This window comes from Mustela lutreola, chromosome 2, assembly GCF_030435805.1.
Source record: "Mustela lutreola isolate mMusLut2 chromosome 2, mMusLut2.pri, whole genome shotgun sequence".
In the NCBI taxonomy this organism is placed as follows: domain Eukaryota; kingdom Metazoa; phylum Chordata; class Mammalia; order Carnivora; family Mustelidae; genus Mustela; species Mustela lutreola.
In genome coordinates, this window is record NC_081291.1 from 936,833 (window position 1) to 947,788 (window position 10,956).

The 10,956-nt window shown below is 68.5% G+C and overlaps 1 protein-coding gene across 3 annotated transcripts; it reads right to left on the reverse strand.

The window, feature by feature from the left end:
* Positions 1–475: 475 nt before the first annotated feature.
* MBD3 (methyl-CpG binding domain protein 3) lies at positions 476–10,549 on the reverse strand. 3 transcript variants are annotated; one of them, XM_059159267.1, is made up of 7 exons: positions 10,420–10,549; positions 6,053–6,212; positions 4,939–5,076; positions 4,246–4,336; positions 3,668–3,845; positions 2,031–2,228; positions 476–1,933 (listed from the first exon to the last, which is right to left on the reverse strand). In XM_059159267.1, exons 1-6 carry the CDS (start codon positions 10,431–10,433, stop codon positions 2,036–2,038), a joined length of 774 nt encoding a protein of 257 aa, XP_059015250.1. In that variant the 5' UTR covers positions 10,434–10,549; the 3' UTR covers positions 476–1,933; positions 2,031–2,035. The 3 variants fall into 3 exon arrangements, with proteins under 3 accessions (XP_059015250.1, XP_059015248.1, XP_059015249.1); XM_059159265.1 differs by having other exon boundaries at positions 10,324–10,475; XM_059159266.1 differs by lacking the exon at positions 10,420–10,549 and adding an exon at positions 6,309–6,441.
* Positions 10,550–10,956: the final 407 nt, after the last annotated feature.

The window sequence follows — 10,956 nt, forward strand, 5'->3', positions numbered from 1 at the left end:
AGCCCCTCCAGGAGGGCAGGGCCGACTGCAGGGTAGAGCCAAGCCTGGGAAGAGTTTGGGGTGGCAGGGGCTGCAGGCCGGGCTTTGACCGGCTCTGAGACGGGGACAGAAGACCCGCAGGGTCCAGACAGCAGGGCAGACCCTCTGCGGCCTGTGCGTGGGCAGGCGGCAGCCAGGCACTGGGGCCAGCAGGGTCACTTCCCTGTGGACGCCTTCCCAGTCATCCTACCCATGCCAGCCCCAGGGGGACCCTCACTGCAGACTCGGGATGGAGCACGCGCGCCCTGGGGGCTCTGACCCTGGCGCTGGGAGCTGAACCCCGTCCTCCCTGGCAAAGGCCAATCAATCCCCTGGGTCCCCTTTTGTCGTCCAGCTCACGATAAGGTGACCAACATGAAACCGGGCGCTGAAGGCCTGGCCTGGGGTCCCTCTCCCCCGACACAGTGCTGCAGGTCTGCAAGTGAACGCTCCGAACCACACTCACCGAGACGGCTTTATTCAACAGTCGCCCACGGCACATGGTGCCTCCCGGGCCCCGCAGTCCCCCCGGCTGGGCAGGGGCCCCAGCACCTGGACCTCAGGCCCACGCAGGGGCCAGCCCCAGACAGAGCTCCGTCAGCAGCTGTGGCCTCTGAAGGGCAGGAGGCCATGTGGCCGCAGGGGAGGGGCCCTCCTGGGGGCCGGTGGTGGCCCGGGGCCCCTGCGGGCCTGCACGCACTCCCACGCTGGTCCCGGAGAATTTGTGCTTTGATGGGCCGGGCACGAAGCTGCTGTGTGCCGAGGTGGGCCAGCGTCCTCGGACCGCCAGGTGCCTCTCACTACCTCCCCGTCCCTGCGCATCAGCCAGGGTGACAGCCACACACGCAACAGCCCAGGTCCTGCCCGACAGTCTTGGGCTGTGGGCCAGGGCTGAGCGGGGACGGGAGGGCTCCCCTCACCCAAGGCACTCCAGCTAAGAGGTGGCGGGCGGAGTGACATGGTTCCAATGGCCTCCGCACTCTGAGCTCCTCCGAGGCTGCTGCTCTGGGCACCGGGTGCTGGAAAACACTGGGCCCACAGAACACATCCCAGGACAGGACCCCGGAGAGGCCGTGGCCCCAGCACCAGCTCTGGCCCTGAGCGCCAGGCGTCACCGTCCCCGCCACAGGGGGAGGGGGGACGCAGAGCCCTGGCCTGTGGCACAGCTGCCTTGGAGCCCCGGCCCGGGACATCGGCCGGGAGCTGGGTGTTGCTGGTGGCCGACTGACTGCGGGCAGGGGCGGCCGTGCTGTCGACAGTGAGCTCCCCCGACACAAAGGCGAAGTTCGCCTCCACGTGCAGCAGACACATGGGCTGACCGCTCGAGCGACGTCCTGCCTCGTTTGTACGCGGGTTTATTGAAGGAAAACGTCTGGGCTGTGCGTTTTCCTTCAGATGAGCTCGGAGCGGTCATGGCCTCGCCCTCCAGTGGGCGCACAGGGCAGCCGTCCCGCACCCCCTTCCTGGAGGTCTGACGTGCGGACCCTGGAGCAGCATCCCTCACGCGCTGGGGGCAGGGAGCAGGACTGTTCCAAAAAATATTTCTCCAGCCCCTTGGGGACCCTCACATGCCGCCCCGCGGCAGCTGTCCTGTGTGATGTGGCCGTGGGGACATGGCCGGCCCCGAGTCCAGGGCGGGGGGAGGGTTCCAAGGAGGGCCCCTGCAGCCAGGCCCAGGGGCGACAGGTGCGTCTGGACCCAGACCCTTCCGAGGAGAGCAAGCGTGGGGGGCCCGTCAGGCAGAACTGTCCTCCAGCCGTGCCCCCGAGGACCCAGGGGAGGGGACACGCCTGGGAAGGCCTAGGAGGGGCCGCCATCATCCTCGGCCTGCTGGGCTGGGCCCCAGAGCCTGGTCCGAGTGTGGAGACAGCGGAGTCTGCAGGGCGCGCCCCGCACGCAGGCCTCCACGGGGCCTCTGGAAAGACGGGGAGAGGCCGCGTCAGCACCACGGCTGGGAGCCCCCCCTGCACGGGCACGGCCTTCCTCCCGCGGCCCCGTCCAAGCGCCGGCACCTGCTTTACACGTGCTCCATCTCCTGGTCCTGGTCAGGCTCGTCCTCGTCCTCCTCGTCGTCCGCGTCCGCGTCCGCGCCGGCCTTGTCCAGCGGCGCCTCGCCGTCCCGCGCCAGCTCCTCCACGTGGGCCAGCATGTCGGCCATCAGCGCCTCCTCGAGCCGCTTGCGCACCTGCTGCACCAGCTCCTCCTGCTTCCTGCGGACACACGGGCCGCGCTGGCCAGGGCACGCACCTACGCAGGAGCAACCTCCGCCCTCGCTCCCTCACCCTGGCTGCACAACGGCCTGCGCACAGCCCGCGGCCCTCCGGCGCGGCTCCTGGGCCCTACGCTCTGCCTCTGCGGGCGGACACCGGGGGGCAGGGGCCCCCCCACCTGGCTGCCTTCCGTGGCTGCCCCCCACCAGCACGCCCTACAGGCAGCGGCTGCCCAGGCACCACCCGGGGCCCAGTGTGTGGGCGCACGTGACGCCCCTCACTGTGGCTCGAGCGTTGTTTGCCAAGGGACAATGGTGCTCGGTCACCGTGCCTAGCCAGGACCACTCATCCAGTGAGTGGCAGGATTTTGCTGGAGAATTCTAGATGGAGAACGACTTTCTTGGGTCTTTTGCCTTGTTACGGCTGTCCAGAAGGCCGCCAGCCGTGAGACCCTCCGCATTCCCTCCCTGTGGCCGAGACCCTCAGCACAGGAGCAGCACGCTGTCTGGCGCCAGGTCGGGCCAGGACCGGCTCCATCTTCTGGCAGCCCCCATCTCCTCTCCAGACGGGCCCAGACCCCCTACCTAACCCATGATGTGATGTTCTGCTTTCTGTGGGTTTTCCTATTTCTAGGACGGTTGTGCTCTCTTCCTACACTTCCCATTCCCTGGAGACGAGCTCCTCTACGGGCTGGGAGGTGACTCTGTGTCTTCCCCACACAGACACAGGAGGCACGTTCACCTGTGACCCCAGCTGTGAGCCGCTCCCGGCCACGGCGCCGGTGCTCCCAGACCTTCTGTGCGTGGGCTCCAGAGAGCCATGAACTTGTTCTGAACTCAGCGGCGTATTGACACTTGAGTTGCGAGAACAGAGGTCCCTCTCTGCTGGAGCTTCTAGAGGTTTCTGGCCCTGCTGCCAACTCACACTATCTCCTCCCTGGGACGTCTCCCCAGATGCCCCCCGCACGTGGGGGCCTCCTGCCCAGAGCCCACCTGCACCAGGCCTGGCTGGGAAGCCGCTCCGAGGCCCAGCAGCCACAGGGTCCAGCCTAAACCTGGGCCAGCATTCGGGGCCTGGGGTGTGTCTGGAGGAACCCCTCTCCTCACCGCTCCCCGGAGCCCGCCCAGCAGGCACCTGCAAGACCTCACAAGCCCAAGGACGAGCAGGCCACGCCGCAAGCCTGTCCGCACAGGTCAACAACCACTTTCTCTTCCCAAGAACGGCCCGAGAGAACATGCACGTTTCCCATTCCCCTCCATAGGCCGCCTTGCCTCTGGCCTGCCCCGAACTCAAGACTCGCGGGAAAGCTCCTGCTGGGGCTTTTCAAATCTGCCCTCGCTGTGGCCATGTCCGCTCGAGCCCTGGAGCGCGCCGGCACGGACGCGGGACTGTGGGATACGGCAGCGCTCACACCGGCCGGAGCGCGTGCACAGCGGTACCTGATGTCCTCGTCGGTCACCATGAAGGCCTTGCAGAGGGGCTGGGCCGTGTTCAGCCACACCCCAGGGTTCTTCTCCACGGCGGCGGAGAGCTGCCCGGTGATGGGCATGGTGCTGGTGTGCAGGGCGCTGGCAATGGCCGACAGCAGGGTCTCGTCCGTGCAGCCTGGCCCCACGCCTGCCGGGCACAGCGGGGTAGTCACCACCAGGCACCTGAGGCCCCTCTCCCAGAGCCTCGGGTCTAGACCCCGATCTGCCCATACAGACGCTCAGGACCCCTCGTGATGGAAGCAGAGCCGTGCCCGCCCGTGACCACGCAGCAGTGTTTCCACGGTGCGGGAGCAAAACCACGTGTGCCGCGTCTTTGCCGGCTGCCCCCCTACCCCCCAGCCCGTGAGCCCCCTCCCACCTGTGCTGCGACAGGCCCGCCAGCTGGTGTCCAGGATCAGGGGCCCAGGGCCCGGACCAGCCCCGTCCTGGACGGAGGGGAGCCTCACCCCCGCGGGGCCAGACACTGGACCCCCCGCCCCTCTGCTGTAGGAGCACTTGCGCCTGACACCCTCACCCCCTACGGTTACCCTGCAGGCCCTTGGGGAGGTCCATGGTCTTGACGAGCTCCTCGGCGATGTCGAAGGCATTGAGACCACTCAGCTTCTTCTCCCAGAAGAGCTGTCACCAGACAGAGACACGGACCTGAGGGGTGTGTCCCCACAGGCGGCAGCCCTGGCCAGCCCCGACGAGAGTGGAGCCTCCACACGCAGGACAGCGGTTCAGCACGACCTTTGACCCCCACATGCCAGACCCACCTGCCTGGGAGCGAGGGGGCGGGGGGACCCGTGGGATTTCCCGCAGGCCCGTCCTCCGAGGCCACAGGAACTGCGACCTGGGGTGTCAGCCCAGCCATGCCGACCACCTACAGCTCCCAAACCGCAGCGCTACCCCAGGGAGGCAGAACCTCCTTCAGCCTGAAACTTCACTTCTCAGTCCACTGTCCACCCGGGGTTGAGCTGCGAGGCCCCCGAGACGCCACCACGGCCCGGCAGCGCGTGCGGGGCAGAGGATGCCGCGGCCCCACAGAGCGAGGAGCTCACACGCCCAGACGGCACTGTGGGACTCTGGGGACAGCGTGCAGACACACAGGTCTGACTAGTCACTTGGGTGGCGATGCCCCCGGTGCCCCTGTGGGGGGGGACACGAATGACACGGGACCCTGCCACCCCACTGCCTATGAGGACCCAGCCTGGGGCCGTGCACGGGGCCCGGGGGCTCACCTGCCGAGGCTGCTCCACGGCCTTCTGTGGGTCACTCTTCACCTTGTTGCTGGGGTGGTTGGTGATCTTGGTCACTGGCTGCTTGAAGATGGACGCTGTCTGTCTGACGGGGAGGGCCGTGTTCAGGTCCGGCTTGCCCTACGGAGATATGGAAGCTGGCATGGCGGCCTCGGGCCTCAGCGGGCTCTCCCAGGCAGTGGGGAGACCCCTCCCCGTGGGCTTTGGTGAACAGATCCTGTGCCCCTCAGTCACCAGCGTCCTCAGAGTCAGCCCAGTCTCCTCGATGCCCACAGCGGGGGCGCGCTGGGGCTCCGGGTGAACCCCACCCGGCCTCCTGTACCATGTTCTGCCCGGAACGCGCGGTGCAGCGGGGGCCCTGCCGCAACTGTCCTGCAGCACACACGCCCATTGGAGACACAGGGTCCCTGGGCACCTGTGTGTGGTCCGCCAGCCACCGAAGACCGGCTGCCCTCCAGTCCCTGCAGGGAAGCTGGCACAGCCACGTCTGGGGGACAGAGGGAAGGCGGGTGCTCTCCTGCCTGCGACCTTCCTGCAGCTCCCACGTCTCTCTCGGCAGACAGAGGGACTTTAGTACCACGACAAACCGAACTGTGGAAACCTCTCTCCACCCAAGAGTTATTTTTCTTTTGAAAGACTTTTTTTTTTTTTACTTTTAAATTTATTCATGAGAAAGCCAGTGAGCGCACGAGGCAGAGGCAGAGAGAGGGGGAAGCAGCTCCCCACCGAGCAGGGAGCACGATGCGGGGCTCCATCCCAGGACCCTGGGGTCACGACCTGAGTCGGAGGCAGACAACCAACACTAAGCCACCCAGGTGCCCCAAACATTTACTGATCCCCGAGGGAGAGCCTGGGCAGGGGGAGAGGGAGAAGCAGACTCCCGCGCTGAGCACAGAGCCTGCGTCGGGACTCGATCCCAGAACCTCGGGATCACGACCTGAGCCAGAACCAACAGTCGGACCCTCCCCCGTCAGAGCCCCCCACGCGCCTTCATTCGTGCATCGTGTGTTAAAGCGACCCGTGCGCCCGCCGCGGGCCTGAGCGCGTGAGCCCTCGAGGAGGGCCCAGCCGCCCACCGCCCGCGCCCGCGGCTCACCTTGGCCTGGCTGGCCGAGTCGTAGCGGACCCGCTGGCGGCTCCGGTTCATCTTGCCCACGAGCATCTTGCCCGTCCGGAAGTCGAAGGTGCTCAGGTCCATGGATCCCCCCAGGTACCGCGCCAGCTGGGGCTTGCTCCGGAACTTCTTCCCACTGGGGCTGCGGACGGACAGGCGGTCAGCGGCGGGCAGGGTGCGCTGGGCCGGCCCCCGCCCTGTCCCTAGGGCTGCCTCCCGGCCAGAGCCCCCAACAGACCTCAGCGCTGAGAGCGGGGCTCGACACCCCGGTGCAGAAGGGTGGGGCCCAGTCCCAGAGTCTGACTCACGTTTCGGAACATTCCAAAAACACAACCAAGCCATGTGAAAGACCCCAGGATCGCAGGTGGCTGTGGGACAACCCCTAACCACAGTCTCCTCCCCGTGGGTACCACTGAGGAACTAGAGCATCCTGGGGGTGCGGTCAAATCTCAGGTTAGGCTTCTGGGCCAGGACCCCAAGAGCTGCTCAGCTGGACTGCTGGGAGGTCCAAGGCCAGGAGCTCTGAAGCGGGGATGCTTGTGATCCCACTCAGCTCGCAGACCGTGTGGGCCCCCATCTCTAGGGGGTGACGCCGACCCTCGGGGGCCCTGCTCAACGCACCAACAGCACCGGCGCACGTCAGTAACCGCTGGGCGCGCCGCCGGCCACTCGGGACCCGGACAGCACGGCAGCCCCCTCGCCCAGCGACCTGGCGGAATGGACACCCGGTGTTCAGAGCAGCGGACTCGGAGGCCATGAGGTGAAAACGGCCGAAATGTGCACTGGGACGGGGAAACAGGTGCTCACGCGGTCCCCCACGCACAGGAGCGTCCCTGGCCGTGAGCGGGAGCGAGGGACCACGGGCCCACAACGCACGGGGAGGGAACCAGACACAGGCCACGCAGCGTGTGAGTCCACGTGTGACACGTCCACGGACGAGAAGGGGGGCTCCTGGGGGCCAGGGGAGGGGGGTGGTCACCACCCCACCTGGGGAGAGGGAACATCTTAAGGCTAGCCCTGGTGAGGACCGCACGACTGTGACACAGGGCTCGGCCGACCTGCACACTTGTAGCGGGTAAACCGCAGCGCGCAGGGTCCATCTCCGCCGAGCTGCCGGAGTGCTGGAGAAAGCACTCGTGTGGGGCCCGGCAGGCCCGGGGCCTCTAATCCAGGCAACAGCACGTCTGCCCCCCGAGCCTCCCAGGGACCATGGATGACAGCGTGGAAGCGTAGCAGAAGGAAAACCCCTCCCCTCTACCATCAGGATCCAGGGGGCAGCCGGCTGCACTCGCCTCTGGCACCCCCACCAAGGCCGTGGCTGCAGGCCGGGCGATTCCCCGGGGCCCGGGCGCCTCTGCGAGGACCAGGAGCCCAGCACACGGGCCTCAGACTCCTGGCTTCGGGATGACTGACTGCTCCAGCACACCGGGCTGGCTTGCGGGCACACTGAGCCTACGTGCCCGGACAGCATATGCACCGGGGTCAGGTAAGGCCACAGAGGAAGGACAGGACCCCCCAGAACGCGCCAGCCTTTCTCTGCGTCCAGTCACGCCCCCCCACGCTACATGAGAACAGCAAATGGACACAGAGCACAGGTAAGAGGCCGGGTACAGGGCACTGGTGGTTAAGGGTCTGGGGCTTTCGGGGTGAGGGAAATGTGGAGGTGGCCACACCCGTCTATGAATGTGCTAGAAACTGTTCAGTTGTGCACTTCACATGGGAGAACTGTCCACACGTGAATTGTTCTCTCAATGAAGCTGTTCGAGAGAGAGAGACTAGCTCCCGAGGACTAGGGCAGTGATGCTAACGGACTAAGGGCTCATTTGGGGGTGATGGAATGTTCTGGAACTAGACAGATATCACGGCTGCACAATTTCGTGGGTGTACTAAAAACAGCACCCCACGGTGCGCGCCGCCGACAGAGCGAACTCGCGAAAGCAGTTCTGCGGCCCAGCTCTGACGCCAGGAGACGTCGCTGCTGGTTCACCGAGAACCACCACCCCGCGTTGCTCTGAAAGACTCGTGTGGAAGTAAGAGCAGTGTGGCCTCTCTGGGAGTGGCCGAAGCTGGAGGGCACACACCAGCAGCCAGAGGCGGGGGGACGCAGGGCTGCGGCTGGTCCGTCAGGTGGCCAGTTGAGGCACGAGGAGCCGCACCCCAGCCTTGAGCCCCAGCCCCGGAGATGGCTGCAGGACTGACGCGCAGCCTGGCCTCCCATCACAGGAAGGGCTGCGGCGAGGGTCACCGGGAGCAGAGCACGGGCACCCCTGACACCCAGCAGCAAGGTACAACCTCAGCCTGCTGCCCCAAGGAAGGGGGCCACTGTGCTAAGTCCCTCCTGCTTTTCCTGAGTATGGCTCTCCTTCTAACGTGAGTCCCCCGGGGAAGGCCTCCCTACTCCGTACCCCTCCAAAGAGCTAACCCCGAGGTCAGGGTACTGACCTGCCCCAGCCCCTCACCCTCCTAATGGACAGAAGACGTCAGGCACGAGTTTCACAGAGAAAAGACACGGCTGCAGACCGGTGTTGCAGCCCCCCGGAAACAATCTGTGGGGTCGCTCCGCCTCTCCTGCACGACAGTCTTCCTGAGAACACGCCCCCTTCCCCCACTTGCTCTATGGGCGAGGAAATCCAGGCCCACGTGGTCCTAGGGACAAGGCTCGCGGCCCACGCCAGGTCTGCTGGACTCAGGGCCCTCGTGCCCTAGCTCCCCTCTGCACTGAGAAGGAGGAGAAACCGTCCACACTCCTCCCCAGCCGCCTCGCTCGGCCGGAGCTCCAGCGGGTGCAGAGGCCAGAGACCCACGTTCCGGAAAACACCATGGGTTCCAGACCACACCCCGAAACCTCCCATCTAGCGGAGTGAATGGACACCCCCTGCCTGCTGGGTCACCCTGCTCAAAAACGGGGGAATGGGAGGGGAGCCTCCCGACACTTCCTCCCGCTCAGTGGTCACGGGAAAGCTGGCAGTCCATCTGTCCCTCAGTCTGGGCTTTCTCCCCTAGACAGACTCTCATGCTCAGGTCCAGGGGCTCAGAGGAAGACCCCACCGGGCTGAGCCCCTGAGAGATGCGCACACAGGTGGGGACGGGAGGCGGAGCAACGTTCTCCAGGTGCTCCCACCCCGCAGGCCCTGGCTCGGCCTCCCGGGGCCTCGGCCCCGCACGCCTGCTGCAGGACAGCCCCTCCCAGCTCCACCGCCGGAAAGCCCTCCCGGACCGGCCCCAGCCTCACCCAGCCCCCCATGGCGGGCCCTCACAGAGCCCTGCGCGTCTCAGCGGACGTCATCAGCCGCCACCCCGGGAGCAACGGGCGGCCAGCTGCCGGAGCCGGGGCCCTGCCTCAGCCTTGCGCCCCGACAGCGACACAGACGCGCGGGCACGCGCGAGGCGGAGAAGAACCACCGCAGCCAGCACGGCAGGGACACGACGGCCGGCAGCGAAGGACGGTGTCGCCGAGGGCCGCTGCGGCGGTCACGCTGCTTCAGGGCCTGACATGACGGGGTCCCCGATCCTCCGGGGACCAGAACCCGCACCGGGGTCATGGCCGAGGCGCCGGCCCGTCCTTTCCCGCCGGCTGCGCTCCTTCCCCCAGGCGGCCAGCAAAGGCCCCGGAGGGACCCGCGCGCGGGGTGGGCGGGACTCGGCCTCGCCCGGGCGGCTTCTGGGCGCTTCAACACGTGGCGGGTGTCCGCGACCGGAGCGCGCCCCAGGCCGCTGCAGCAGGGGCTCGGACACAAGCGTCCGGCCGCGCTCAGGAAGGGAAGAGGACGGGAGGGCCGACGGCAGGTGGCCGAGTGCCCGGGCCGGCCCGCCGCCGCCCACCACTATTCGTCCCACCGACGGTCCCGCGGCCCCCGCCCCCGCCGCCCCCGCCGCGGGCTGCGCGCGCGCCCTGCGTGATCCAAGGGACAGCCCAGCCCCCACCCCCGCCTCCCAGCGGCGTCGGGCCCGCGCCGGGCGCCCCTCGCCCCGCCGGCCGGTGTGCCGCGGCCGCCGAACAAAGGCCGCCGCCCGGGCCGCGCCGCCCCGCACTCCACGCGGCCGAGGGGGAGGGGAGGGCACGCACGCGCACTGGCCCGGGGCCGCGGCACGCACGCGCACTGGCCCGGGGCCGCCGCGCGCCGGCACGCACGCACGCACGCACGACGCACGCGCGGGGCCCAGGCCGCAGCCCGGGTCGAGGCGCCCGGGCCGCCGCAGAGGCCGCTGGGAGGCGCCCGTTGGGGCCCTGCCCGGCCGGCACGTTCATTCACCTATAGTAAAAGACATCCCTGTGGCCGGCCGACAGCCCCGACCTTCTGGGCACTTCTTCCCTCTCCCAGCCCTGCGGGAGCGCCGGGCACTCCCACCTCTTCCGCTCCATCGCGCCCGGCTCCTCGGCCCGCCGCCGCCGCCGCCGCCGCCGCCGCCCGGACCCCCGCTCGCCGCCGCCGCCGCCGCCGCCTCAGCTGCCTCCGTCGCCGCCGCCGCCGCCACTTGCCGCGGCTGTTCTGGCCCGCGGGCCCCCGCCCTCCGCCCCCAGCCGGGCACGCGCCGGCTTTGCCGCCCTTTCGGCCCCCTCCCCGCGCTCGCCAGCCCCCGCTCGGGGGGCCCGCTCCGCCCACCCGCCCGCGCGCGGGGCCCCGTGCTGCGCAGGCGCCGCGCGGGCCCCTCCCCGTGGGCGGCCGCCCCGCCCCGCGGCGGCCGCCCCAATCAGCGTGCGGCTAGGGGGCGGGGCTGGGGGCGGCGCGCAGCCCGCCGGCCGGCCCGCCTCGCGCCTGCGCCCTAGGGCCGGCGGGCCGCGAGCTGCTGGTCTGTCGCGTGGTTCGCTGCCTCCTGTCCCGTTGCCCCCGGGTCCCCGTTCGAATCTCGGGTTGCCCGCCCAGTGCCGGGCCTTCACCCACCCG